Source organism: Alternaria atra (genome assembly GCF_907166805.1).
Source record: "Alternaria atra isolate CS162 genome assembly, contig: 21, whole genome shotgun sequence".
NCBI classification, from domain to species: Eukaryota; Fungi; Ascomycota; class Dothideomycetes; order Pleosporales; family Pleosporaceae; genus Alternaria; species Alternaria atra.
Genome location: NW_025091319.1, coordinates 680,967 through 706,393, shown reverse-complemented (window position 1 = coordinate 706,393; position 25,427 = coordinate 680,967). Strand labels below are relative to the sequence as shown.

Sequence of the window (25,427 nt, the reverse complement as noted above, 5' to 3'; positions counted from 1 at the left end):
CCAACGATGCTACATGTAGTTTTCAAGTAACCCTTCCGGACATTAGTACTTTGGTTCACCCTCCCATCATTGGGTTGGATTTGTTTGCGATATTTTTGATTTGGCAAGATGTTCTCGTATGGGTATCCCCCAGATTGTTGTAGTTGTGAGTGGCCATTTTTACTGTATGCGAGAAAACCTTGTAATGACAGGCATTGAAATAGTGATCTTCGTCGTCACGAACTATGTGCTCGACTGTTACCAAAACCGCGTAGTTTTCGAAATACGATTTCCTATTTACAAGTACGAAGTGTATTTATGGACATGCGTGTGAATGTGTGGGTATGGAAGCTGTCTATGTAAAGACGCAGTAGTGTGCAGGTGCATGAGCTGCAGAATGAATCGTCGACATCGATATGTTGAAACAGACTACTGTTGCTTGACATACTCGACCGGTCCATCGTACTTGTGCCTACCGTAAAGGTAGTAGTAAACCATGGAGAAAATAACAAGACCACCGAACATAAGGCAGGACCAGTTCATGTCGGCTAAAGACGGGTTCGGTACAGACGGGAAGAGGATTACGACAACGGCGAGTGAAAGATAACAAACAGCGATGGCGTTGATATAAATTCCCGCCTTACCAAGGTCAAACCGGGAGGGAAGAAGAGGTTCTCCACGGATGCGCTTTCTTAGCATGCAGCCAATGACGATGATGTTGGAGATGAAGATGCTAACAGCGCTCAGCGATAGGATGATGTTGAAGGCGAACGTAGAGCCGATGATAATGAGGCATAAGATTGATGTCGATAAAAGCGTGAGAATTACCGCGTTGACAGGAATATCCCACCCTGGAGGCACCTAAAAGAATCTGTCAGCCCAATATTTCGTAGAGGAGACGAAAGATCATACGTAGGAAAGCCAAGCTGAGCATGGGAGCCCTTGATCTCGGGCAAAAGACCACAGCTGACGCGATGCGGCCGTCACTTGGTTAACCGAACAAAACAGGAGCAATAGACACACGACTACTGTCATGATGTTGGTGGCCACTAACGACTCAGTTGCGTTTAATAGAATTTGGATCCAGGGTTGACCAAGTGGGGTGGAGATGAGCACAGTGATATCGTCGCCTAATGTTGAGAAGACAGTGACTGTCATGATGAAGGCCAATGAGTAGTTCACGACAGATGTGGCTACCATAGCTCTTGGGCTGACCCAAGCGGCGTCCTTGACTTCTTCAGCCAGATGTACGGCTAAGTCAGCACCTCCCAGGGTAAGTATAGGACCGAGAATCCCAACGATGGTAGCAAGGCCTGTATTACCCCAGCCACTAGGGTCTTCGAATTGGGTCCATGTTCTTCTTGTATCAGAACGCGGCCCCATGACCCATAGCACAACGAGGAAGGCGAAGAATCCGAAAATGTGGAGGACAAGTGCGATGCCCTCCATCAGTGGAAGCTTTTTCACCAGAATAGTGTTGAATACGATCGAGCAGATGGTGATAGCGATGGAAAATAGAGTGCCATGCCACCCGTGGCTAACATACGACGGCATGTTCAAGGCGATGAGGCCTTGGATCTGTTGAGTCACCGCGAAAGCCGTACTAGCCATGCCGACCTGCCATCCGATGACACACAACCATCCTGGAGCATGCGCTTAGTACTAGAAATCAATTTAGCAATGAAATAGAGCTTACCAACGACATAACTGAGAAACTTTTGGCGCTTCCTTGGTGCCAATTCCGAAACCCAATGATACTGCCCACCAGCTATTGGGGCCCTGTCAGATTGGTGAGCTAAGATCTTATTAGTGTCAGCGATCCTAAGACTTACATCGACACCATTTCCGCAAATGAAAGCATAACAAAGAACATGCCAGTACAGACGACTACCAGCATCCAGATACCACCAGCAGGGCCGCCATTGAAAAGAGAGATGCCGATACCGCTGCATAGGAACCTCTATTAGCCAGCGTTTCGAACAACTTGCACTCTTATCTTACATCAAAGAGTATTCCCATGTGTTGCCAAGGATTACAGCGAAGCCAAAGATGGACAGAAACTTGAATTGTCGCTGGTGATCTTGTAAGTGTATCGAAAACTCGTTGGAGAGTTCATTGACCATACCCTTAGCTCAGGGATCTTGCCCATACGCTCCATGTCTCTCTCATCGCCATGTGTACCATGTTTCTCGCTCACAGCAACCGTGTTGGCCAACTCGATGCTGTTGCGAGAATCGGTGACATGAGAAGGACCTTTCAAGATTTCGTCGCCCATCTTCGTGATGGATGTATACTACAGAATGCAGAAACAGTGTGAGTGGTGATAGAAGCGAATCCAACCCGACAGGATGCGTCCCAACTCTATGGCACGGAGGCTTGATATCCACTCCGAGGGTTCGCGGCGCTGTGGTCGAGTGCGTTAAGACTTTCCCGTTCGGTTATAGATACTACATAACCATTGGCAGGAACTGTTGAGAAGGATTAGAAGGAGCAGGACGCAGAGCAAGGGTCCTGGTCATCTGTGGAATTTACCTGCTACCACAAGCACACGTGCCGTTGCATGCGGCGTACTCGATATCGAACCGAGCTTTGGAATCACACAGTAGCTCCCACTCTGCTGAAACGATATTGTAGAGCATAGCTTACGCCTTCAAACTTCTACCTCGTCAAAGCCCGATCGAGCAGATGCAGTGACAGTTTGGACGCTGTTCGCGTATGCATGGCAAATTGGCAGTCACAGAGCGCCCGGAAAAGTGCCAACGATCATACATTATGGCATGCAGGGTATAGCCAAGCGGAGGATTGTCGCTTGACAGTGCCTGTCTTCTGCATCGGCGATATGACCCAATCTGGACGTGATAAATGATGAATGTAGTTATCACGAATATGGTTGAGACTACAGCTCGTTGTCGAGCTGTTCGAGTCAAGTCGTTGTACTGCACGATATAGAATGGTGAAGACCACCGGCAGGACAGAGATAACGAACGGAACTTGGTTGTTGTTGGTGGAGTGGCTTGCAGGAAAGGCGGGAGCGGGAGGACGATTCAGGTCATTAGCGCGAGGGGGGAAGTCGAGCCGGGCCCGCGTAGGTCAAGACGGAACAGCCGTCCGGGCGTGCCCCCACGCGCTGTCCTTCCATCGCGCCGCCTCGCCTCGCAGCAACCACCGCTCCTGTTCAATGCCTAACGCATACTGGTCGAAGCCTCTCGGAAGACAGAGACCTAGTTTGGCGATGGCCGGGTACCTTTGTCGATCTATTCGTCAACTGAGTTTTCACAGGATGCGGCACGGCTCGTTTCCCACCATTGCAGGGCGTAGCCCGACGCACACATCCCCAAAAGAGATGACTGCATAGTGGGAAATTACCGCGGCTGATTGCTGCAGTGCAGCAACATACCAGCATTCTAGGGTCCGGAACCGCGAGCAAATAGTGCACTAGAAACAAGTCGTTTTAGAGCAGTCTGAGCATTAAGGATGCGCAATATTGTGACGCCGATTCTCACATCCTCAGGATTTGTTCGTATACTTTGCAATCTGTGGTGTGATGGGCTGGCATGAGTGGCACAGTATATATGTTGCTGGATGCGTCTGTGCCCTAGCAATTCTACGCCTGATAACGGTGCATCAAATACAAAACACATATCATAGCTCTTGATCCGTCGATGTTACGCAACGGATGGCATTCTCAACCATTCCCAAACGCCTTGCTAAAGACTCAGACAGTCGCTTCGCTCGTATAACTGCAAACGATCACAGCGCCAAACTTTGGGTCGTCGCTCTGCTATCAACGATATATGCGATCCTTGTTTTAGCAATCCGCCTTGGGTTCACGAAATGGAAGGCTTACAGCCTCGACGACGTTATTGTTACAACAGCGTATGTACGTACTGTGCTACTTTCGACACAAGTACCTGTAGAAGTAAGAATTGGCTAACCAAAGTGCAGCTTGCAGCCTTGGGTATGTGGGGATCGCTTTTCACATCACTGAGAAACGGCCTTGGAAAATCATATGTCCTCCTTGATGATGCAAAAATATCAAGAGTGCAGCAGGTTAGCAGAATCCCTCTTCTTTGCGTCCTATATACAGTTAGAATAAATTCGTGCTAACGCTATCGCGCGATTTTAGTACTTCTTCGCAAGCCAAATACTCTTCTATATCGCACTCGCCCTGTCGAAATGCTCTATCCTCATACTAGTCCGCGCCGTATTCACCCGGAACTCCAAAGTGTCAATTGTGGCCATCATCACTACGGCTTTGGCTGTGATCTGGGGCCTGTTTGGCGTTGTGGCATCCACAGTTGCTTGTTCAACTAAGACCATCTTACCAAAACGCGGCAGCGAACACTGCACCAGCTTAGTAAGTCTAGTCTGTTTCCTACAACACCTAAGCCCTACAGATTCCTATCACTCATAGGGCGATGTACAGGTAGGTAACGCGTAGGCTATATCGCAATGTGCACAGAGCCTTGAGTTGACCACGAACTGACTGCTTAGATTCCATGGCTGAGGGTACTGGCCGCTGGCGACATGTTCACTGAGATAGTGCTCATAATTCTGCCGATTATAGGCTTCTACAGTTCTCTCATGTCGATCAAACGCAAAGCCGTGGTCGTGGTAGCCTTCTCTACCAGAATACCGTATGACATAATACCATTCTCACCAGAAGCGCGAGAAGATATACTGATATGCACACCTCGCAGAAAAATTGCATTTGCTATTATGCATTTGCTCGCCTACTCCAAGTTCATCAGTAGCCGTCAGCCAGCCATCAGCATTGTACCAACTGTTGCTTGGCAAAGAGTCCTATTGTCCTTCAGCCTCATGTCGGCAACAACTCCACTACTGAAGGGGTTTACACAAGATTTTAGAACCGCCGGCGGGCCTATAGGTTACTTTCGCGAGACGGTGACAACGGGCGGAGGTAGTGGAACCTCACGCAGCTACGAGCTACGATCGCTTACGAAGACCAAGTCAAAGTCGAAAGCCTCCCCGCAGGATAGTATAACTTCACAATCACGCGTTACTTGGGCCCAGCTGGGGAACGTGAAACCAAAGTCCACGGGGTTAGAAACGGCATTGGAAGACGACTCGCGGTGTTATCATGAGAGCGCATCTATTGCCAGTCATGACTCCCGTCAGATTATGATCAAGCGGGAATGGAAAGTCTCGGAGGAGGTCCTCCATTAGCTCGTTATTCAAGACGTGTACCATGGATTACTTCTCTATATACGTGTCTGAAATTCCGTGGCCTTTTGTTTATGTTTGTGTGGACAGCTTCGGCACAGTGTTTTGCTAGGAGCTTACATAAGCCGGGATTACCCCGCCAAGTGGCGACGCGACCTCAAAGCCCGACATCTTCAGGCGACCGACCGATAGATTTTGAATCATCTCTTCACCAATGAGACGGCTACGCTAGTCTTTTCCATGGCCTGTTTTTAATTCCGGCCGCAGATAACGGTCTTGATATAGCAATCATGATGCCTCAATCATCTCTCGTCTTCCTCCATATCTCTCCTTTCCTGCAGCGCGACCCATCTTTTGCACGTCCTCCAAGCTAATGAAACCCGGTTACGAATCTAGCCATGCCACGTCTCAATCATCGAGTGTGAGCGTCAATGCATCAGTATCTGATAAGAGTGATGGGCTTGGGAAAGCCAAGAGACCGTCGCGGGACCTACAACTAGAAACCCAGGCGGACACAGCGATCCCTCATGTCGACGACATCGAACAAGATAAGGCTGCAAACCAGCCGGTATCATGGAGCGCACTGCCCCGAAAAGACCAACTGCTTGTGTTGATGCTTGCACGTCTCTCCGAACCATTGACGCAAACCTCACTAGGCGCGTATCTCTACTACCAACTTCAATCGTTCGACCCATCACTTCCAGAGTCAACCATCTCATACCAAGCGGGAGTCATCGGCGCAGCGTTCCCAGCGACGCAATTCATGACAGCGATGCTGTGGGGTCGGTTCTCGGACTCCGAGTACGGTGGCCGAAAAAGAACCATCTACTTTGGGCTGCTTGGTACAATGCTGAGCATCATTGGCTTCGGCTTTTCGCGCAATTTCGCAATGGCAGTGGCATTCAGATGCCTCGGAGGCGTATTGAACGGCAATGTTGGAGTGATGAGAACTATGATCAGTGAGATCATCAAAGAGAAGAAGTACCAGAGTAGGGCCTTCCTGATCTTGCCCATGATCTTCAACATCGGTGTCTTGGTTGGGCCTGTTCTAGGTGAGTACCATGGAGTGGTATGCATAGGAAAAACTATTAATAAGAAGCAGGTGGTGTGCTTGCAGATCCATTTGCCAGTTACCCATCACTATTCGGGCCCAACTCAGCATTCGGTGGCAAAGATGGTGTACAGTGGATGAAGCGATACCCTTACGCACTGCCCAATCTTACGAGCGCCGTCTTCCTATGCTTGTCATCGTTTGCTGTTCTATTTTTCCTCGAAGAGACGAGCGAATTGTGCAAACACAAACCCGACCCAGGTCTTCGCGTTGGTCGATGGCTACGTCGACGGATCTTCCGCCAGAGAGTCACATCTCAAGTTGGGTACAGCGCCGTCCCAGAAGATGACTTTGAGCTACAGCCAACACCAACTTCGACATATGCAGAGGGTTCTGATGTTTTCGACAAGCCGAGCAACATCGTTCGACAACAACTACCGTTCCGTCGCATATGGACACGAAACCTGGTAACGACGCTGTGCGCCCATGGTGTTCTGGCCATGCACGTAGGTAGCTTTAACGGTCTTTGGACCCTCCATCTCTCTACACCTCGCTTCGATCCTGCTCACCCATACCCTCCTGGCTTAGTGCCTCACGGTCTTTACTTTACGGGAGGCTTGGCAATGCCTCCAGCGCGTATCGGCATCGCACTTGCCATCATTGGCGCCATCGGTATACCTCTACAGATCTTAGTGTATCCGCGAGTTGCGCATCGTCTAGGAACAACGAGATGTTATCGAGTCTTCCTTGCCTTCTTCCCTTTAATGTACACCATCACTCCTTTGCTTAGCCTGGTACCCAGCTGGACATCCCCTCCTGACGGTGTGAGTGGACCTTGGATATGGATTGCTATCACATGCGCCTTGTTCATACAAGTACTCGCTCGCACGTTCGCCTTACCGTGTACAGCCATCCTGCTCAACAATGTTAGCCCGCATCCGTCCGTCCTAGGTACCGTTCATGGTATAGGCCAGTCAGTATCTAGTCTCACACGGACGATTGGACCGGTACTTTTCTCTTGGTTATTTGGCAAAGGACTAGATATGGGCATGGTCGGACTGGCCTGGTGGTGCATGGGTGCTGTGGCAGTCGCTGGTTGGGTCCTCGCTCAGGGAGTTAAAGAAGGAGATGGCCATGAGATACTGCTTGATGGAGAGAAAGAAGGACGTGAATAACAATTGTGGCTGAAAATACACCAAACGGAGCAGTGCGTTGAGATGGAAGCATGACATCGTACAATTCGACGGATGCTTGTGATATACGACATATACAAAGGAGTAAGGTACACTTGATCACTATCCAGTGAGGACCGCAATCTTGACCTAAGAGCCTACTCTCATTTACTCCCATACAGAACCTGATTCCGGGACGCAGTCCATGTCTCGATGACGTACAGTTGCCGACGTCAAACTCTTGTTTGTTTCCACGCTCCTTTTCCGTGCCACGCCGTATGCTTCTCGTACCGACATTGGTGGCAGATCTCACATCGACTGCCGTCGTCTGTACGTCTCGTTGGATCGCCCAATCTTCATTGGAGGGTGAGTGGCTCCTTGCAGTCGGTCAGCCCTCAAAACTGCTTTTCATCTTAAGCAATCTCCTGGTTGAGGTCCTCCGCACCACCGAGAATAACGAATACCTTCTCAAGCTTTGCTTTCGTATCCGCAGCTATCCCAGTTGCATCTTGACCCACATCCCCCTCCAACTCCGCCCTCAAGATGTTGAGCTTGCCGCGCCACCATGCGACATCGTCTTCCAATTCAATCTCGTCATCGAACCATTTGGCTTCGTGGCTGTCCGTGATCCACTTCAAGGAGCGCCAGAGGAAGACGACATGAGTCCCCTCAATGTCTTCCTTAGCTCGGAGAAGCTTCTTCAAGATCTCCATCTCGTCACCGAAGAGTTCCTTGAAGTAGGGGTTAGAGAAGGCCGAAATCTGGTCTTTTGGACTCCGGATGTTTGACGAGCCAAAGGCACCCATTCCCAACTCAACTTGTGCCTTAGGCGCCTCTTTGGGCTCTACCAGAGGAACAATGGGTCGGCTTTTAGGTCTTATTTTGGCCCTTGATGACTCCGTGGGCGCAGTGGCGTTAGCCACTGGAGAAGAGAATACAGCTGATCCAGCGCCCTCTACTGGAGGTGGTGTTGCTATCGGCTTGGTGTTATCCGCCGGAGGTGAAGATACAGCCGGCTGGGTACTGTTCACTGGAGGTGGAGATACTGCAATTTCGGTGCATTCCACCAGAAGGGAAAAATCAGTGTCCCTGGTGATCCTCACTTGGGGTGACGATACAACCGATTTAGCGTCTTCCGCTACTGCTGAAGGCTGCGAATTCAGAGGTGCAGTCACAGCTTCCTCGTGCTGTGAGAGAGGAGCTGGTGGCGGTGCTACAGCTGGTACAGAAATCTGAGGCGCATATGGCGACTCTCTAGTGGCTGAAGCCTGCGCCACTGCTACTGACTGTGGTGAAGGAACCGTCTCGGATGTCAAACGCCCTGACGGTAGGAATCCTAGGCTTTTGAATGCGGGCGAGTCAACCACGACAGTGTTCGTAGGCTCAGATAGCTGCGACGGTGGTGGTGCTGGGACAGCGGCGGTAGCACTGCTGGACGGGGCGACGACGTGATCTGTAGACGCGTCTGGTGCATTATCCATCGTTATATCTGAAGACGACGGCTTGCTACTGACGACAGTCACGCCGCCCGAAGATCCGCTGACAACCGCCGCGCCAGACTGAGAGGCCACGGGACTAGTGCCAGTACTGATACTGAAGGTCGACGCAGTAACTCTGGACACAGTCGAGCTAGCGAAGGTGTTGGTGCTGGAAGTTGACGTGGTAGGGACGGTGGGAGTATAGCCAAAGATGCCCCCGCTCATCTCGAAGGCAGTGCGCGGATCCATCGTGTCGTATCCACACTCCATGTCCTTCTCGTACTGTGCGAATGGTAGAAAATTGAGTGTACCCCCCATTTCCACATCCTTCAGCTTGAACTTTTCTAGCCAACGGGCAAACCGCTCATCTTCTTCGTCTTGGTCAAAAAATCCATGAGCTAGCGAGTGCGCGGTCGACTTCTGCTTTATGAAGCGTATGTCGAGTGATTTTCGCACCAAGCTCGAGCGAGGAACAGGAGCGATATCTACACGGTGAGTTGATCTGCCACGCTTCTTGCTCGTTCGTACTGCTTGGTGTGGCTCGTGGCCATCACAGAATAGTCGGCGAGTGATGTGCGCTTTGTTCGTGGGCGTCTTCTTGATAATGCGCTCCTTGTGGAGACGCTCGCAAGGTTGCAAGTCATCCATATCAATATCGTCGGTCGCAACTGGTATGCTCATCGTTCTTGTTGATTTGTGAGAAGTGATGACTATGTGGATTGATCGGTGGTCGTGAGTGATGTAGTGTCAGGTCTATTCGTGCTCAAAGGTCGTGTATGACAAGATATCACGCTAGGATTTGTGGTAATGAATGTGACGGTGAGTGTATATCATTGCCTAGTTCGAGTCCAAGCTCTTTCGGTACTACATAATGAGCGGTGGAAAGGCAGTGGCTAAGTGGAGGTGAATGAAGGTGAAATGGGGGCGAAATATCAGGGATGGGCAAGCTAACATCGCATGTATACCCCCCATCGCATAGTCGTTCTTCGATAGCTTAGTATAACTGCTTCAACACTATAGGATGTATAGGAATGGGTTTGGGAACATGGTAGGTTGATAGCGCATTGTGAATTGATATGCCCCAGGATTGCCTATGTGGCGCATAGAGTTTGATAATTGTCCGGCAGACTGTGTGGGCAAACGAGAATACAAGATTTCTAACATTTAACGGTATGAGAAGCCTCGAAATTCCTTGAAATTACGTCTCACCGACGATGATACAATAGTTTCGTTGTACGTACAATTACCCCAATTCCTACAGCGTGAACGATACCGTAATCCCCTTATCATACAAGAGAATGGGGAACTAAACTGAGTAGGATATGACTACAAGTATCATTGCTACAAGGCAATCACCAGAGAAATCTCTGAAGTCATTACATGTTTTACGCCTTCCAACAGACTGGCAAGCTGCCTCACCTGACCATCAAACAAGCAATGACCACATGCCGATAGAACTTTTCCCCGGCCCCAGTCCTACGCTCCAATGTGCACCTACCTACATCTCTGGTATCATCCTTATTTACCACCCCCAAATTTCTTCCTCAGATCATACCGCTCAAGTTCTCCACGAACAGGCCGGCTCGGTCTCGGCTTTGTCACTCTGCTTGTTTCGACCTTCTTTTCTGGCTTTGCTCGCTCAACCTCTAGTCTACCAAAACTATCATTCCCAGCAGGAGGTTGCTCGGGTGCACGACTATCAGCCTCTCCAGTCCCACGTGCTGTAAAAACGAGTTCTCTCCGTCTTGCCTCAGCTTTTCGCTCTAGTGCATATGCGTCAACCGGCTCGAATAGTTCTACCTCCTGCTTCACAGTCTGCCTACTTTCCTTTCTACTCCTGTCCTGTATATCTCCGCGTCGGCGGCGTCGGTCTCCGTCCTTCTCCTCCTGTCGGTGTTGGCGATCGGCCTCTTGTGCTTGCTTCTTCTCTTCCATCTCTGAGTTTCGACGGTTCTTTGCTTCACGCGCCCGCTGAATCTCGGCTTCCTCTGGATTATGACGCTTTGTAAGCTTTTCTTCCTCTACCCGCTGCTCTCGCTCCAGCCGGCGATGGGGTTCCATCTTGCGTACCGATACTATCTCGTCTGCATCCTTCTTTTGTACATCATTCGCCCCATCTTCTCTCGATCGACCTTGCTTGTCAGTATAAGCAGGGTGGATCCCACCATGTATTCGTGAGTCATTGCCTATCTCACTTGCCACCTTATGAAGTCGACGTTTCTCTTCGTAGGTTCTCTCAGATCCACGTCTGGCAGTGCTTTTTGATCTATAACGGCTGCTAGTGTGCCGTCCAACAGGTGAGCGGCTTCGACGTCTAAAGTCTTGATGGGCTGGTGAGCTGCGAGGGCTGCGTTCATCTTCGGCTTCTGGTTCGTCGTTGCACATCTTGTGTAAAGTACTGGCCTGGGCTTGTTGACCTTCTGCTTGTCTTGAGTCCTCTTTATGTTTTGTGCGTTCAATATCCGTAGCTTTTGCATTGTCTCTCATCACGGAGTCGTTTTCGTCTTTTACGAAACGATCTTCTTGAGCATCCGTTCCAATTTCCAAGGCATTAGCGCTTTTATTCAAGATCTTGAAGCGCTTGGGTGAGCTTATGGCAACTTGCTCTTCCGGTTCATCATCAGACTTTCTCTTCTTGGTTGTAGTAGGACGTGTATTAGGTGTCGTGGTCGGGTTTGTAAGAGTCGACGCGACAGCGTCGAATATGATGTACTTGTCCGCGAATCTCGGGCCGCCTAACACCATCACAGTCTCTTCCTTCCTCGCCATCTTACCTGGTTTGTCTTTCTGCACTCTCGTAGCTGCATGTGGACCAACATCCAGACCAATTGTCTTCTGCTGTTCCCTATCTTTACCTCCGTATCCATTGTCGTCTTTCCCGGCGACCACTCTTGGAACGAGCTGGAAGTAACCATGATATTCGATTGATGCAGGATCAGATTTCCCGCTCGGTACACAAGGTTCAACAGTGCGAATGCGCTGCGGAATACTCACACTTTCGACGGTGTTATGTAGTAGTACTGACGGCAGAATTGGTGGAGGTGTAATAGCTGAAGTGGCACTGGAGGTGTAATGCTTGGTTGACTCGTTGATATCAGCATCTTGATAGGAGAATTCGGAGTGTGATTGTTCCAATGGCTCAATCGTCTTGGGCAGCGGATCAATCTCTTCACCATATATGTTTGGTAGCGATAGTCCGTCAACGTCCGCGTTGGTTGCGTTACCTTCGTCATCGAACTGAACGCTGACGCGGAACTGCTCTGAATGTATGATGTGCTCATCTCTGGTCTCGGACCATACTCTGAACCCTGCAGATTGAGCAGCGTCACGTTGTCTGTTGACCAACATTGATGCCTTGGCCTTCGCACGTAAGAGAGCCTTTTTGCATTGCGCAACAGCATCGGTCTGAAAAGAAGAATTGGTGTAATTTGCACGTTTCGTTGAAGCGACTGGGACAGAGAATGTGGTGCACAGGACTACGTCATAGCCATTTGCTAACAGTCCTGGCTCATAGCGACCGATTGCGGCACTTCCCGTCTTGCTGACGAGTTCTTGATTCGTAGGCTCACGATCATAGATTCTGTGGAACTGCTCGGCATTACTAGGCGGCAGTGTCTGCACAGCCGCACTGCGATATCTCGTGGCGTGTGTAGATGCTATTATGGCTGTCGGCTGAGTTGTCGGGTTGTGTTGCGACTCAGCAATATCCCGCTCGCATGAGGCTGGAACGGCACTGACAGTTCCGCTTTCTGACGGGGTTGGTTCACTCGTAACCACATTGAGAGGAGTGCTGTGAGTTGCAAGAGATGTTTCCTCAAGAGTGGCGCCCTCAACACCCGAATCTTGATGTGGAAAGGCGTTAGTAGCGGGTACGCGTTTAGTCATGATTATCAACAAAAGCTTCCTTGTACACGTGAAGTAGTTTGATTTGGTAAACAAGTGAGGTCGCGATATGTGTCAGTGTGAGTCGCGGATAGATAGCGCATGAAAAAGACTGGGTCCAATCGATAACAAAGGCTAGCGCGGAGCTAGATCGGGATTTTGGTACACCGCTCGCAACGTTGACCTTACACCTGATTTTAAGTGAATGCGGCTTGAGAGAATGAGCATTGTATTCTCATAGTGCATATATCGGCTGTTGTGATTTGAAGACAATACGTGAATTGGTCTTTGTCCTCGCCTTGAGTTGCCATTGGGTTAAGTTTAGTAGTGTAGACAACCGTCATTGTAGATGTTTCCACAGACAGATAGTGATAATTGTTAAAGAGCCCGTGACGTACCTCTAAATGACGAAACTTTGGAAAGATATTACGACAGCTGAAGAAAATGGAATGTTAGACGCGCAGTTTAGAAAACGGTTGCATGATTTGGGGATACGTCGGAGGCGAGATACCAAGGTTCTCGGAGAGCAAACTCACATCGGTGCATCGGGCAAATGGACAATCGTCCCTCATGAATTTTCGTATCCTACCCTTTCGAGCTTACCAAGCTCTGTATTCTTCAAAATCCTCCTCCAGTACCAGTCTTTCAGCCTGAACACTTCCGCATTGGTAAGCGGCCTCTCAGCTTGCGTAACGCCCAATGGGCTTCTCCTGGCCCCACGAGCTCGGAGGGCGAAAGTCTTGGTAGCTGACGTACTGCATCTCCTTTTTCTTCTGTCTCTCCGTGCTGTCTTCGCAGGGACGTGGCTCTGAGCTGTTCTTGCGCTTCTGAGCGTTCGGGAGCAGAACGGGCGATCTGTGGCGGTTGCTGCGTCGCCATCGTCAGCGATATGGGTTGATCACTGCGACTGTTGTGAATGTACATATGGATCAGCTCTAGCCTCCAAATGATGATGCCACTCTAAAGGGAAATGGATATTGGTAGCCATGACCGCGTAACGGATCTAAAGCAATGACGGTCCATTGGAACTACAACGCGTCTCGATTAGGGAAAGAGCACAATGGCATTGTCGCCGTTTTTCGCCCACTTGGTACATCAATGCGTCTAGCTTGACCGATGAATGGGACAGCCGTTGAGCTCGAAATCGCAGTTCTTATTTTGCGGAGTGGGTAGTAGCCTCAATACAGCATGCCTTGCGAGAAGCCTGCATGTCGCTTGGTCGAAAGACGCGTAAGCTAAAGTCTACCAGTTGACAAAACAATCGAAGATGCCAAGTCCAGGGGCGGTTGGCAAGCTTCGCTCGCAGACTGCCTAACAAGAGACTTTAGTTATAGCGCTGAGCTTGGAGACGTCGATGGGCTGCAGTCGTCCTTCGGTCGGCTGTGCTGCGGGCCGTGGTGAAACGCCGTACAGTGGTGCATTGCGCAAGCATTGTCAACATGCCACAGCCTACTCATTAGTAGCCTCGATTGAATAGCAGTATCACTTGCAATTCTCCAACGGCAGGTGGGATGGTTAGGACGATGATATACGAGCGAGCGAAGTGGAAAGAAAATGTGGTGGAGCAGCAGAAGAACGGTTCCCGCGAGGCTGACTTTCCTAAGAATAGCCGATTAGCGGGGGTTGGATCGGCGTCATTGGGCAGCGGCCCCCGGCGCAGTTGCAGGGATGGCCGTACAGCCTCATGGAAGACGCGTATCCGATCAACCATAACCACCTCGACGCCGCCGACCGTACATTCACTAACCTGCCAACACATCGCTCTCCCAGGTTCCTGGTCCTATATCAAGTCACACGAACGCATCAGAAGATTATAATATGACGCAATGTTAGACGAGAATCTCCCCAGTACGTGTACCCAACCATCTCGGCCAATCGCCAGGTCCACACTGGTACTAACTCCTCTCTAGCTTTCTTTCTCAAGGCCTCGACCGACAAGCTCAAGCACCACGAATCATTCTACTTCACCCAGAACGGCTCCGAGCCCGAAGCTCAATATGCCCTGCACCACGTCGACCCAGCCTCCAACGATGCGAAGAACACATACGCCGTAGCCTTGTTCGACTCGCGCAACCCCGAGATCTTGTACGGCGAAGTGCTTGCGAAGCCAGGATGGTCGCACCCAACACTCTCGCAGGAAGAGATACGCAAGAATGGCGGAGTGCCGCCCCCACCACAGCCCATCTACCCCACCGAGTTTGCCATCCAGCTATATAACCCTGATTCACGCGTCATCGTTAAGCACTCGACCGCGAAATGGAGCAGCACCGTGAGCTGGGAGTTCAGCATACCCCAGCTCACCTTCAGAACACCTAGCAATTCTGCTCTCGACCGTACCATGACGGATCCGGGCGCCGACGTGAACACACCTAGAGTCAACTTCGCGTGGCGCAAGGAGGGCAGGTTAGGCAAGGACATGACATGCTACATGACGGGCAAGTCGACCGACCCAACTGGCAAGAAGGTGAAGAAGAGTAAGGAGCCGGATATCGCCGTCGCCCTTTACTCTGGCTTGAAAGAGCTGACCATCATGGAGTCAAATCTGTACCGTGTCGAGATTGAAGATTACAAGGGCTTGGAGGTTGCTTTGCTCATCGGTGCCGCCGTCATACGCGATCTGTTCTTCGGGGACCTCAACGAACAATTCCACATCAACGCCAACATACGGAAAAACAGCGCGCCACTGCGCGCGAGGAAGGGCTCGTCGCCTTTAGAAGGCCCGAATATTACAGCACCAGTCATGACGCCGCAGCCTCCGCCTCCGCCAGCATACACACCTTCATCGTCACAATACCCACCCGAAAAGGTGCCACTTCAGCCTGCGGGAGGTGCTGGTGTGAACACACAAGTTCCTCCGCCCTCGTATACCAGCAACAACAATGCCGCCAAGCGCTCCTCATTACCTCCGCTAGCCACGAACCAGTCCCGTCCCAATCAGCCTCCACAGCCGCAACGACCCGCCCAACAGCAGCGACCCAGCCAGCAACAACGACATGCTCAGCCACAGCGTCCAACACAACAACGTCAAGAAGGACCAAGGCTGGACCCGAGAGCACAATGGGAAATCGACGCCGAGACTGCGCGATTGAAGGCACAAGTAGAAGCCGAGGCACGCGAGCAGAAGCGACAAGCTGAAGCCAGTCGCAAAGCTCGGCGTAGGCAGGAAGAGGAGGAGGAGCGGAAGACACTACAATTCCTTGAACAAGAACGGAAGCAGAAGGAACGCGAAGAGAAAGAGCGACGGAGGAGACAGGCAGAGATTGACAAGGAGACGGAACGCCTGAAGAAGCAATTTGGAGATCAATCCAACCTACTTCGCCCCTCACCGCAGCCTCAGCGACACTCCGCGCCACTTGTACAGGGCGGATGGCAGAATCAGCGACCGAGTCCAGCGCCTCGACCCGCCCCTGTCCCTACGCAGCCTCCGCGCATGCAGCAAGCACCAAGTGTGTACCTGCAGACGCCTGTTCAACATCGTCCTGCGGCAAGTCAAAGCAGTTTCTTCAGCAATGGCCTACCAAAACCAGTAGCGAAAGCGAAGAAGAGTTTCTGGGGATTGAGAACACAGAGCGAGAGCAACGCTGAGAAGCTGAAGAAGAAGAAAAGTAGCATGTTTTGATCAAAAGCTAGCATTGGTCTCCTTACGTTTGGGTCACGGCATTGGGTATGGAGTTTTTGTTTAGTGAGTATTTATGATACCAGACATTCCAATTCAGTCATGTTCATGCACAGTCCTCTTTGGTCAGATGTGTTCCTGTTGATCTGCAGTGTTAAGATGCTATCATTCTAGGCCTTGCCTCATTTGGTTTAGCGGCGAACTGCAACCTCTGAATGTGATGCCCCATACCAGCTTGGTCCTTCATCATCCACTTCCTTGCGACCAGATTCCTTCCAAGTTTTGGATCATAATTTCCTTTTCAAACCTCGTGCTATCATCTCATCCCGCCTTCTTAACTTAATGCTGGCGGTTGGTACGCGAACCAGGCAAACTTCGCTAATTGGAAAACTTGCTCACTTGAGCACATTATCCCAGGGTACGCATGCAGGGTCGCAGCTATAGCTCGCGCCACAACCACCATCGTAGCCACGAGCACACCGATTCTAGACTGTTGGAATAGAAGAAGAAGCTTTCATTGGTTCGTCGTATGCATGTCTTCGCTTTCCCAATCCCGTGGCTGCGGATAGACGAGTGGAAACAATCATGGTGTTTGCTTGGCGGCGGAAAGATGGCAATTCTTTTCCGTTAGGACGACGGCAATGCGGCTAAAGAGAGGATGGTAAGAGGGAGCTGCATAGGATGGGTGTGTATAAAGGGTACGGCAGCTGCATGTCAGATATCGTATGCTTGTTGAGTAAACACCTCTATTCTACCTTCACATCTCTCCGCCTTTCCGTTCCTATATTCATCACATAACAACCTAAAAGCGAGAACCGTCCCTAAACCCTAATATCAAACCTGCAAACATGTTGTCCAAATCGCTTCTCGCAGTTGCAGCCCTCGCCGCAGGCGCAAACGCTCACTTCCGCCTCCTCGCACCCACATGGCGCGGTAGCTCCTTTGAAGAGCCAGCTAGCCAATGGATCTACCCGTGCGCCAATGTAAATGAGACGACCGATATGGCGAACCGTACGCTCTTTGTCCTTTTCTCCCATGCAAAACTCCCCTAACCAATCCGCAGGAACCGTCTGGCCCCCCAGCGGCGGCTCCACAATCATCAACGGCTCCCACACATCCGCCCTCACAGCTGTAAACCTAGCCCTAGGCTCCAACGCCACAAACTTCAACATTACACTTCTGGAAATGTTCAACCAAACTGGCGCCGGCGTCTTCTGCATGAAAGAGACTGGACGGGCGAATTTGGAAGAAGGATTCAAAGCAGCTGGTTATTCGGGATTGGATGACGAGAGAATCAACGGGTTGATGGCAACGGTTCAGGTGATTCAATTGGGCCACAGTGGAAGTGCGCTTTATAACGTAAGTTTTCTGAAATATTGCAGGGGGATATGAAGGTGAGATTCAACGGCTAACGGGGTACAGTGCGCGGATATCATGTTCAACTCCACTGCTGAGCTGCTCTCGGACGACCAGTGCCAGAATGGAACGGGTGTGTCTGGAGTCGAGATTGAGAATGCTGCGACTGAGACGGCAGACGGTAACTCGACGGAAGCTTCATCTACCCCTACCGGTGCGGCGGGTAGGCTCAGTCCTTTTGTAGGAAGTGGGTTGCTGGCTGCGGTTCTGGCTTGGGGACTGTTGTAGGCGTTTCAAGCAGTTCATATCACCGAGATTTACGATGATTACGGAAAGGATATGAGTACAGGAAAAAGATGATACCTACTAACGTGTTGATGAAAAATACGACTCTTGTTCTTTTGAACATAGACTCAGTCTCTCCACTTTCAACTTCTCTCGATTCGAAATTTCTGCGCGAGCATCCCGTCTGCTCCTCATTATCCTGGAAGCGAACGGCTACAACATGACTTCGGCGGATAAAAGCTTAGTCGCTGCTCGTCGCCTTTCATGGGCTTTGGTAAGTTTAGATCATGGATCATGAAAGATCCCAACTACCTTTTGCGGTATCATGTATCGATTTCCTGCGCCTTCGAACGTCCTGCTTCGTCATCTCCTTTCCTCTTCATTGTCTTGCTCGTCATCCTCTTCGTCGTCTCCATCTCCTTCTTCCTCATCTAGTAACTCGTACTCTTGTGGTACTTCAACTTTAGCCGGCGTTTCGGGTTGCTCTTCTTCCGAACTTGATTCGCCTTCTGTCATATCTAAGACATATCGTCATCGGATGCTTAACGAGGCATGGGACGTTATGATGATGGAGAATGGAGAAAGCAGACCTGAATTTCTGTCGCGCGTCGATTTGTCGCGCCTCTGCACATGACTCGGCACTCTCTTCGTTTGGCCATCGGCAGATATCGCATGTCCATTGAGGCATCTCGGGTGGGACAGGTACCTAGGGTAGAAATAGAATTAAAAGAGGAGATAACTCGTTATCTGGCATGGCTATCGTGTTGCAGGATGCTAGGACGCTGTGACATAGTAGTGAAAAGCTAACGTATGCATACGACTACGTGTAGTAAGGTGCTTTTTGTCACAAGCAGTTCATTGTGAAGATTGTCTCAATGCGCTCCATCATGGCCCGCTCGATGCAATTCATCCTTTGATGGTACATTTGTATCGATTGAACGATTGTTGAGTCGGTGGATCCATCTTCTGCAGATCATAAGCCAATACACTTACATGGTGCAAAGATAGTGGGCAGTATGTCCCAACTTATGTGGATGCGATGGTGTCGAAGTGGCGTATTCAGTAGATTGTTAGTTCATATCGTGAGCCTTCGGGTGTATAATTTCACTATAATCAGCGATAAGCAAGGTGATCTGATCCCAGTGAATGACCCACCTGAGCCGTGTACTGCCATCTAAACGATTGCCGCTGTACCTCTTAAAATCCGATTTACCAATCAAGTCCGACGCTTTTCCACTTTTGACTAGTTCAAACCACAACTACTCACGGTATCCAAGCTTCCAACGTACACGAAAACTTGGTGTACACGTCGAAAGCTCCAAACCTAGTGTCGCAATCTCATATAGCATAGCCGTGATGTCGAGCTCAGTACCAAAAGCTCCTACCATCATGCGTTCAGAAAGCCATCCTAATCAAGACGAAGCAAACGGTCAAATAGATCACTGGCTAGCATCTGGACTACAGTCATATGTAGAGGAGGGCCAGCGTATGCGTGACGTATCGAACGGAATCTCTCCAGCAAAACGGCCAATCGTGCGGTGTAGCACAACACACACAGCAAGTAGGCATGAGAAGCGCTAACGTCGTCTCCAAACCCAGGCTCACGAAACACGCGCAACTCAATGGCGCCTAAGTAACGATAGTGATATCCCGCTTCGCTTACAACAACTGATGCGCAACGCTCAAGTTGAATTTCATATCACTATTAGCGGAGATAACCACAATATCCACCTCAACACAGGCACCGGGCAGCAGAACGTGTATTACAGCGGGCTAAGGGTCGACCGGAACGACTATGAGGATGAAGAGTGCGAAGACAATGATGATGGGTACGACGACAATGGCTACAACAATGATGCTGACGATCGTAATAGCACGGACTATGGACGGCCAGATTACGAACGTCGTGGTGCTAGGAACAACAACAGCTATGACGACGGGTACAATGTTCAAACTCGCAGTTCTGACTTGTCCCCCTGTCAATGCCGACACTGCCAGTTGGGTCTAGCTAATAATCGAGGTCATTATGACGGCTCTATTGACGCTGAAGGCTGGTGAGTTCAGAGTCAGGTATCCTTGTACTAGGGACCCTGGATCTGATCGTAGTTAATGCTTGTCTCATGATACAAGAGCTTTGCCTCACCAGGTCGATCATTACTCCAGGCTGTAGGTACGCCGGGCGGCCATTATCGTGAGCAATGTCTGGTTCTAGCGCAGCGATCTTTGGCTGCATCTGCTTCGCGACTTTTCTTCTAAAGGAAGGCGTGGTAGGAATGTGTGAAGGTGCTGTATTGGTACCTAAAGTGGCCGGGCGAGCTGCAGTCACAGCGTTCAATGTTAGATACGTAGTGTTCTCTTAGATATTAATGAATGTGTGATCTGCCTCTCACATCCATCCTCAACACTTCAGCAGAGGAAAATACTTCTCCTATCGAGATACTAGAACACTGGTTCTTCCCATCATCACTCCGAGATGTGTGACCCCGTATGTCAGTCACGGCCCGTCGAACCCTACATACAAGGTGTTGACACAGGTACATCCTTAAGCTTTACACAGACCCATGACCTTCTGATACTTCTCGTCAATCCCCTTGAACGTTTTCCCCATAGCTCCAGCATCTGGAAGAACCCTCCTGGCCTTAGCCGCGTCGGCAAAGGTTGCTTCGGGTTTTCCGCCTCTGCCTGCCGCACCCGCGAGAATACCCATAACGGCGAAAGGTGCACTCTCGGGATCTTCAATGATCTCGCCAATGGCTAGAGCACCATTCGCAACCTCGCCAGCCACAAAAGCAAGGCGTGCAAGGTTGGACAACCCTGCTACAGCGAAGCCAACCTCCGAAATGAAGGGGACAATCATGAGGATAAGACTGACGATGAGGAGAATGGTTTCCTTCTTCTTTTGCGCGGAGATCTTGCCGCCAATGTCTTTTACCTGGCTCATAGTGTCGACAGCTTGTGCGAGCATTTGTACTGGTGTAGCGAGTGCAAGGACAGCATCGTTGTAATCGTACTCGGTATCATACAAGCTCATGCCAAGCAGAAGAAGAGCCTGTGATATTTGACTTCTGAGTCCTTCGATGGTCGGAAGTGCATCTTCCATGATTTTCTTTGGATCTGGCACACTGATTTTGTCCTTTTTGCGTGGAAAATCCTTTCGCCGCCATTGATGTACTTCGGTACAATCATCCGGTGCGCCCTCGCATTCGGGGTAAGTATCGGTGTCTTTGAAAACGATCCAGTCGGCTGATATGCCCAGATCTCTTCCTAGTGCCTTCTCGTAGCCGTCTTTGTCACGGAGGGTGTATTCAATGTCCCAGCTTTCGTAGCCATACTCAGGGTCATCCCAGGAGTCCTTTCGCATGAGAGAATAGGGCACGGGACATGGGCCCGAATACTTGTTGCCTTTCTTTTCGTACTTGCAGTCGAAATACCTATTGCCAAGGCCAGTCTTGTTCTCTTCTCCCATGAAGAAGTTATTCATCCAATTCTGTGGCAAAGGACAGTCAGTATTTGGCCTTGCGCAGTGTGCGCGATTAGAAGGCGAGAATTTGTATGAAAATACGTACCTCCAATTGTGGGTTGACAAGCTCATCGATCCAAGAAGCGTAATATCCGAATTTACCATCGTAGTCCTGTTTGATTTCATCGAATTTCTTGAGTGTCTCATCCAGCAGAGTCGACATAGTTCCAACAGCATATTCGGCGGCGCATACGCCCGCGACGTTATCGAGGTCAGCCACAAGAGCGTCGAGGTTGGCATACTCCTGAATACAATCTTCATCGTGCACATCACCGAGATCGGACCCGCTATTGTCGTCGTCTACACTGTCTTTGTACTCTTGCAAATCGACAGCCCAGTCTGAGGTGCCGCCAAAGTTGAGTTCTTTCACCCACTTGGTGCGGGTAAACTTGGTGAAATCGTCCATGTAAGCTACCCAGTTACCATTCCACGTCTGTAAGAGTGGAATTAGGAAGTCAGTGTACGCCTCACATCTATCGCGAACAGCCCGAACTTACCATGATGTTTGAGTCGCTGGCATCGTCGAACCATGTCTTGACATTGCCGGTTCCATCGAATTCCCCGTTCTCAATCAGGGTTGCAATTTCCGCATCAGCGATGTAGCCGCCTGTGGCGGTACATTCTCCCGGTTCCGCGTTGCTTAGTTTGGGACTTCCACTGAACTTGCACATTACCCCAGTACATGTTGGATCTACCATCTTGAAACTGCGACCGTAGCTTGATACACCTACCATGATCTTGTTGGAAGGCACGCCTGCCTTGGTAACCATGCTTAGTGCTGTCTCTGTCTCTGTCTTGTTCACGTGGCTGCGTAGGCAGTTGCCTGTCTTGCAGCCGGGGTTGGAAAATTTCGATCCATAATCCCATTGCCCGTGCAGATCATACGTCATATAAATAAAATAATCTGTAGGTAGGGAAGCAAAACGTCAGTACATCTCTCATACACAGTTTGCCCAGTCAGTACTTACCAACAACCGCGGACATGAGTTTGACGGGAAATCCCTTTAAATACCAATAGCTAGCTGGTAGCGCAATAGAGAGTGACTTGTCCGATGGCAGTTTACTTTTGACGGACTTCAGAAACTTGAGATAGTTTAAGCCATCTGAAGGAGAACCGGGCACTGAACCTGCGATGTCGGTGGCGCCAGGATATTCCCAGTCGAAGTCCAGTCCGTCGAGTTTGTTGTCCTTGAGGAATTGAACCACTTTAGTAGCGAATAATTCACGGTTGGCGTCAGATACGCCTGTTGCAAAGATGGGCGATGTATCATGATCAGTGCTGAAGGACCAGCCGCCAAAACTCAGAATCTTCTTCGCCTTGCTTTCCATTGCTACCATCCTTCAGATAGTTAGTACATGCTAGTTAACGATGCGGAATGGAAGGGGAACACTTACTTGTCGAACTGCTTCTTGACGCCATCAGTCATCGCAATCGAATAGTCTTTCCCTATTGTGGCAAAAGCGAAATGTATATGGGTATAAGTCTCGGTGTCCATCTGTGTTATGTCCATATGCAGGCAATCTCGCTCATTATTGAAGGCCTCAAAGTAGCCTACATGTGCAAATTGGGCTGGCCCAGCGGCGTTGTTCACGATCTTTGTACCGCAATTCGAGATGCATCCGTTCGTGTTGGGCTTAGCAGTACCCTTGTAAAAAGTCAACATCGGGCTCGAAAAGGTTGAATAAATAGAGATTACTTACGATGTGTTCATCATCGACGTCAGAGCGAGTGCAGAATTCGTCGGTTGTGCCACATTGGCCCCATACGTCACAACAGGCGTTCAAGGGACACGGGTTCAACTTCGCAATGTCGTCCCAATTGGCTGGACGTTGCGTTCCGACGACTTGGGGACCGCAGATGATAGAGGGATCTTGCGCAGGCATAGGGGGGTTGCCCTTGCTAAGGCACACGATTGCTTTCTCCTTCAACGCACTACAACCTGCAAAGCCCCACGTCTTCTTGTTTACTTCTTCAATACGTTGTTGGTCGATACCGAAGCTTTCTGCTATCGACCAGCAGCCTGTGACGGGGTCAGAATCATAAACATGCCCACTCATCCGAGGAACTACTTACCATCGTCGGCCTTGACCTCATAGGTGAAACAAGTACCATCCCCACTGGGTTGGGGGGTATGATCAGAGAGGTCTCCTTGACTGCAGCAGACATATTGCTTGGGCTTGAGAGTGGCGCACAGATTGCTCGTCTTGCTGTTGTACTTGGTGAAATCGGAACCTGAGATTCCACATCTCGACGCTAGGGAAGCACAACTGTCATCTTTGATGACCTGTATGTCGCGGCATAAAGCTCGGGGATGTACTGAGCGGCCTGATCTTGTGGTGTTGGATGCGACAGGCGATCCGAGGATAGTTATTGGAATGGAAACGGGAGCTTCTCCACCTTCCATATCTTGAAGGTCGATTCCCTTACCGACGTTGTTGATATAACTCGCTAAAAAGCCTTGTACGGATGTCACGTTGCCAGTCAGATCAGCAAAGAAGCCAAGACGGGTGTCGAACTGAGCCTGGGCTGAGCTGCCATTCTGCGCGCCTGTGGTCTGCACGGCGAATCGTGCTGGGATAGTGCCTTCGAGGATAGACTCGGAGTAGGAACCTATGGTGTCGGCAACTGAGGACTTGAGTATATCTAAATAGTGGTGTATGAAGTCAGCATAGTTCTTACGTCCAACACGTCTCGGAACATCGCTTACCACCTCCCGCAAAAGCGCCTACTACTACGTTAACTGAGGAACGGGCGAACATGAGGTCCCTGCCGCAGCTTGCCGACTTGCGAAAATATTCTTGCAATTGTGAGAGGGCTGCGGAAATCTTGTCCGCACTAGCGCTGCCTTGACCGGACCACCTTGTCTCGACTTCAAGAGTAGCTTCCTGAGGCAAGGCACCACAAGAACCGTCTTCCGAGGCTACCATCTTCTCCTTGGGTACCAAAAGTTCTGGTACCATGTCTGGAGATGGAGTGCTCGTCACGTTATTCTGAAGAAGACCGTAGAAAGCACCAGCCTGCATCTGTGGACCGCTTTTCGAGGTGAGACAAGCCTTGATAAGAGGAGTCTCAGTGCTAGCTTGAACGTTAAGCGTGAAGAGGATCGTGTCGTTGCAAGACGAGAGTTCATCGAAATCATGATAGGACTAACGCAAGTGTCAGTACATGTCACATATGCGATTAATGTTCCAGAGTTACGTACGGTCCACGTTGAGCTGTCAGACGTGGCATATTCGCAAGCTAAGGGGCAGTTCTGCAGCTGAACATTGTGAAGTTGCACCTCTTGTTTGGAATCGTCCCGTCCTTGGAGAGATGAATGAGCGGAATGATGAAAGGATCGATGGGCGACACCATGGAGAGACGCGTGGGCAACGACAGGAAAAGGTAACGAGAGAGCAAATGTCAGGCACCAGGTTACTCCGGGCCCGTTCGGGCCGGTATGCCAAGCAATCGCAGTATATTAGCCTACCTTACCGCTGTTGTGGCTCGACAGCGGTTCGTCTCTAGTCTTACAAGGCAATATACCTCTACTTCCACTATCGCGGTGCATCTCGTATCTATAAAGACTCTATTGCTTGACATTCGAACCGCTCTCCCTACGATACCCATGTGCACCCGATTTTGTAATAATGAGCTCTAGAGCCGGTCTACCCAGCGCCTCAACTCGCAACTTAAGAAGGGCCAGCAAGCAACGGGTCGACCTAGTAGGGGACGTTACAGACCGCGACTCCCCGAGCCCTCGCATCCCAACACCAGACGTTGACGAGCAAGTTCGTCAGGAAGGGACCACCTCAACCGCTAACGACCCAGGACGCCCTGTTCTAGGCCAGAACACACGGGCACTACCTGAACTGGCTTCTCAGGAAGAGCCCAACACCACTGTCGGGGGGGACGCCCCTAGAC

The 25,427-nt window shown here is 50.3% G+C and overlaps 7 protein-coding genes across 7 annotated transcripts; 3 read left to right on the top strand and 4 right to left on the bottom strand.

Moving 5' to 3' along the window:
* Positions 1-408: 408 nt before the first annotated feature.
* ALTATR162_LOCUS667 (uncharacterized protein) lies at positions 409-2,254 on the bottom strand (the record flags this gene model as incomplete). Its single annotated transcript, XM_043308261.1, has 6 exons — positions 409-840; positions 892-1,622; positions 1,676-1,758; positions 1,812-1,925; positions 1,981-2,051; positions 2,105-2,254. The coding sequence occupies 6 exons, from the start codon at positions 2,252-2,254 to the stop codon at positions 409-411; spliced, it is 1,581 nt and encodes a 526-aa protein (XP_043164196.1).
* A 3,282-nt stretch (positions 2,255-5,536) lies between these two features.
* On the top strand, positions 5,537-7,389 carry ALTATR162_LOCUS666 (uncharacterized protein; the record flags this gene model as incomplete). The annotated part of the gene is made up of 2 exons (XM_043308260.1): positions 5,537-6,215; positions 6,266-7,389. 2 exons carry the CDS (start codon positions 5,537-5,539, stop codon positions 7,387-7,389), a joined length of 1,803 nt encoding a protein of 600 aa, XP_043164195.1.
* A 410-nt stretch (positions 7,390-7,799) lies between these two features.
* On the bottom strand, positions 7,800-9,545 carry ALTATR162_LOCUS665 (uncharacterized protein; the record flags this gene model as incomplete). The annotated part of the gene is made up of 1 exon (XM_043308259.1): positions 7,800-9,545. The coding sequence occupies one exon, from the start codon at positions 9,543-9,545 to the stop codon at positions 7,800-7,802; it is 1,746 nt and encodes a 581-aa protein (XP_043164194.1).
* Positions 9,546-10,382: 837 nt separating this feature from the next.
* On the bottom strand, positions 10,383-12,749 carry ALTATR162_LOCUS664 (uncharacterized protein; the record flags this gene model as incomplete). Its single annotated transcript, XM_043308258.1, has 1 exon — positions 10,383-12,749. The coding sequence occupies one exon, from the start codon at positions 12,747-12,749 to the stop codon at positions 10,383-10,385; it is 2,367 nt and encodes a 788-aa protein (XP_043164193.1).
* A 1,823-nt stretch (positions 12,750-14,572) lies between these two features.
* On the top strand, positions 14,573-16,365 carry ALTATR162_LOCUS663 (uncharacterized protein; the record flags this gene model as incomplete). The annotated part of the gene is made up of 2 exons (XM_043308257.1): positions 14,573-14,594; positions 14,657-16,365. 2 exons carry the CDS (start codon positions 14,573-14,575, stop codon positions 16,363-16,365), a joined length of 1,731 nt encoding a protein of 576 aa, XP_043164192.1.
* An 845-nt stretch (positions 16,366-17,210) lies between these two features.
* ALTATR162_LOCUS662 (uncharacterized protein) lies at positions 17,211-18,006 on the top strand (the record flags this gene model as incomplete). Its single annotated transcript, XM_043308256.1, has 3 exons — positions 17,211-17,373; positions 17,426-17,721; positions 17,785-18,006. 3 exons carry the CDS (start codon positions 17,211-17,213, stop codon positions 18,004-18,006), a joined length of 681 nt encoding a protein of 226 aa, XP_043164191.1.
* A 2,539-nt stretch (positions 18,007-20,545) lies between these two features.
* Positions 20,546-24,755, bottom strand: ALTATR162_LOCUS661 (uncharacterized protein; the record flags this gene model as incomplete). The annotated part of the gene is made up of 9 exons (XM_043308255.1): positions 20,546-21,490; positions 21,570-21,956; positions 22,021-22,427; positions 22,492-22,862; positions 22,919-23,169; positions 23,225-23,544; positions 23,598-24,167; positions 24,232-24,670; positions 24,723-24,755. 9 exons carry the CDS (start codon positions 24,753-24,755, stop codon positions 20,546-20,548), a joined length of 3,723 nt encoding a protein of 1,240 aa, XP_043164190.1.
* Positions 24,756-25,427: the final 672 nt, after the last annotated feature.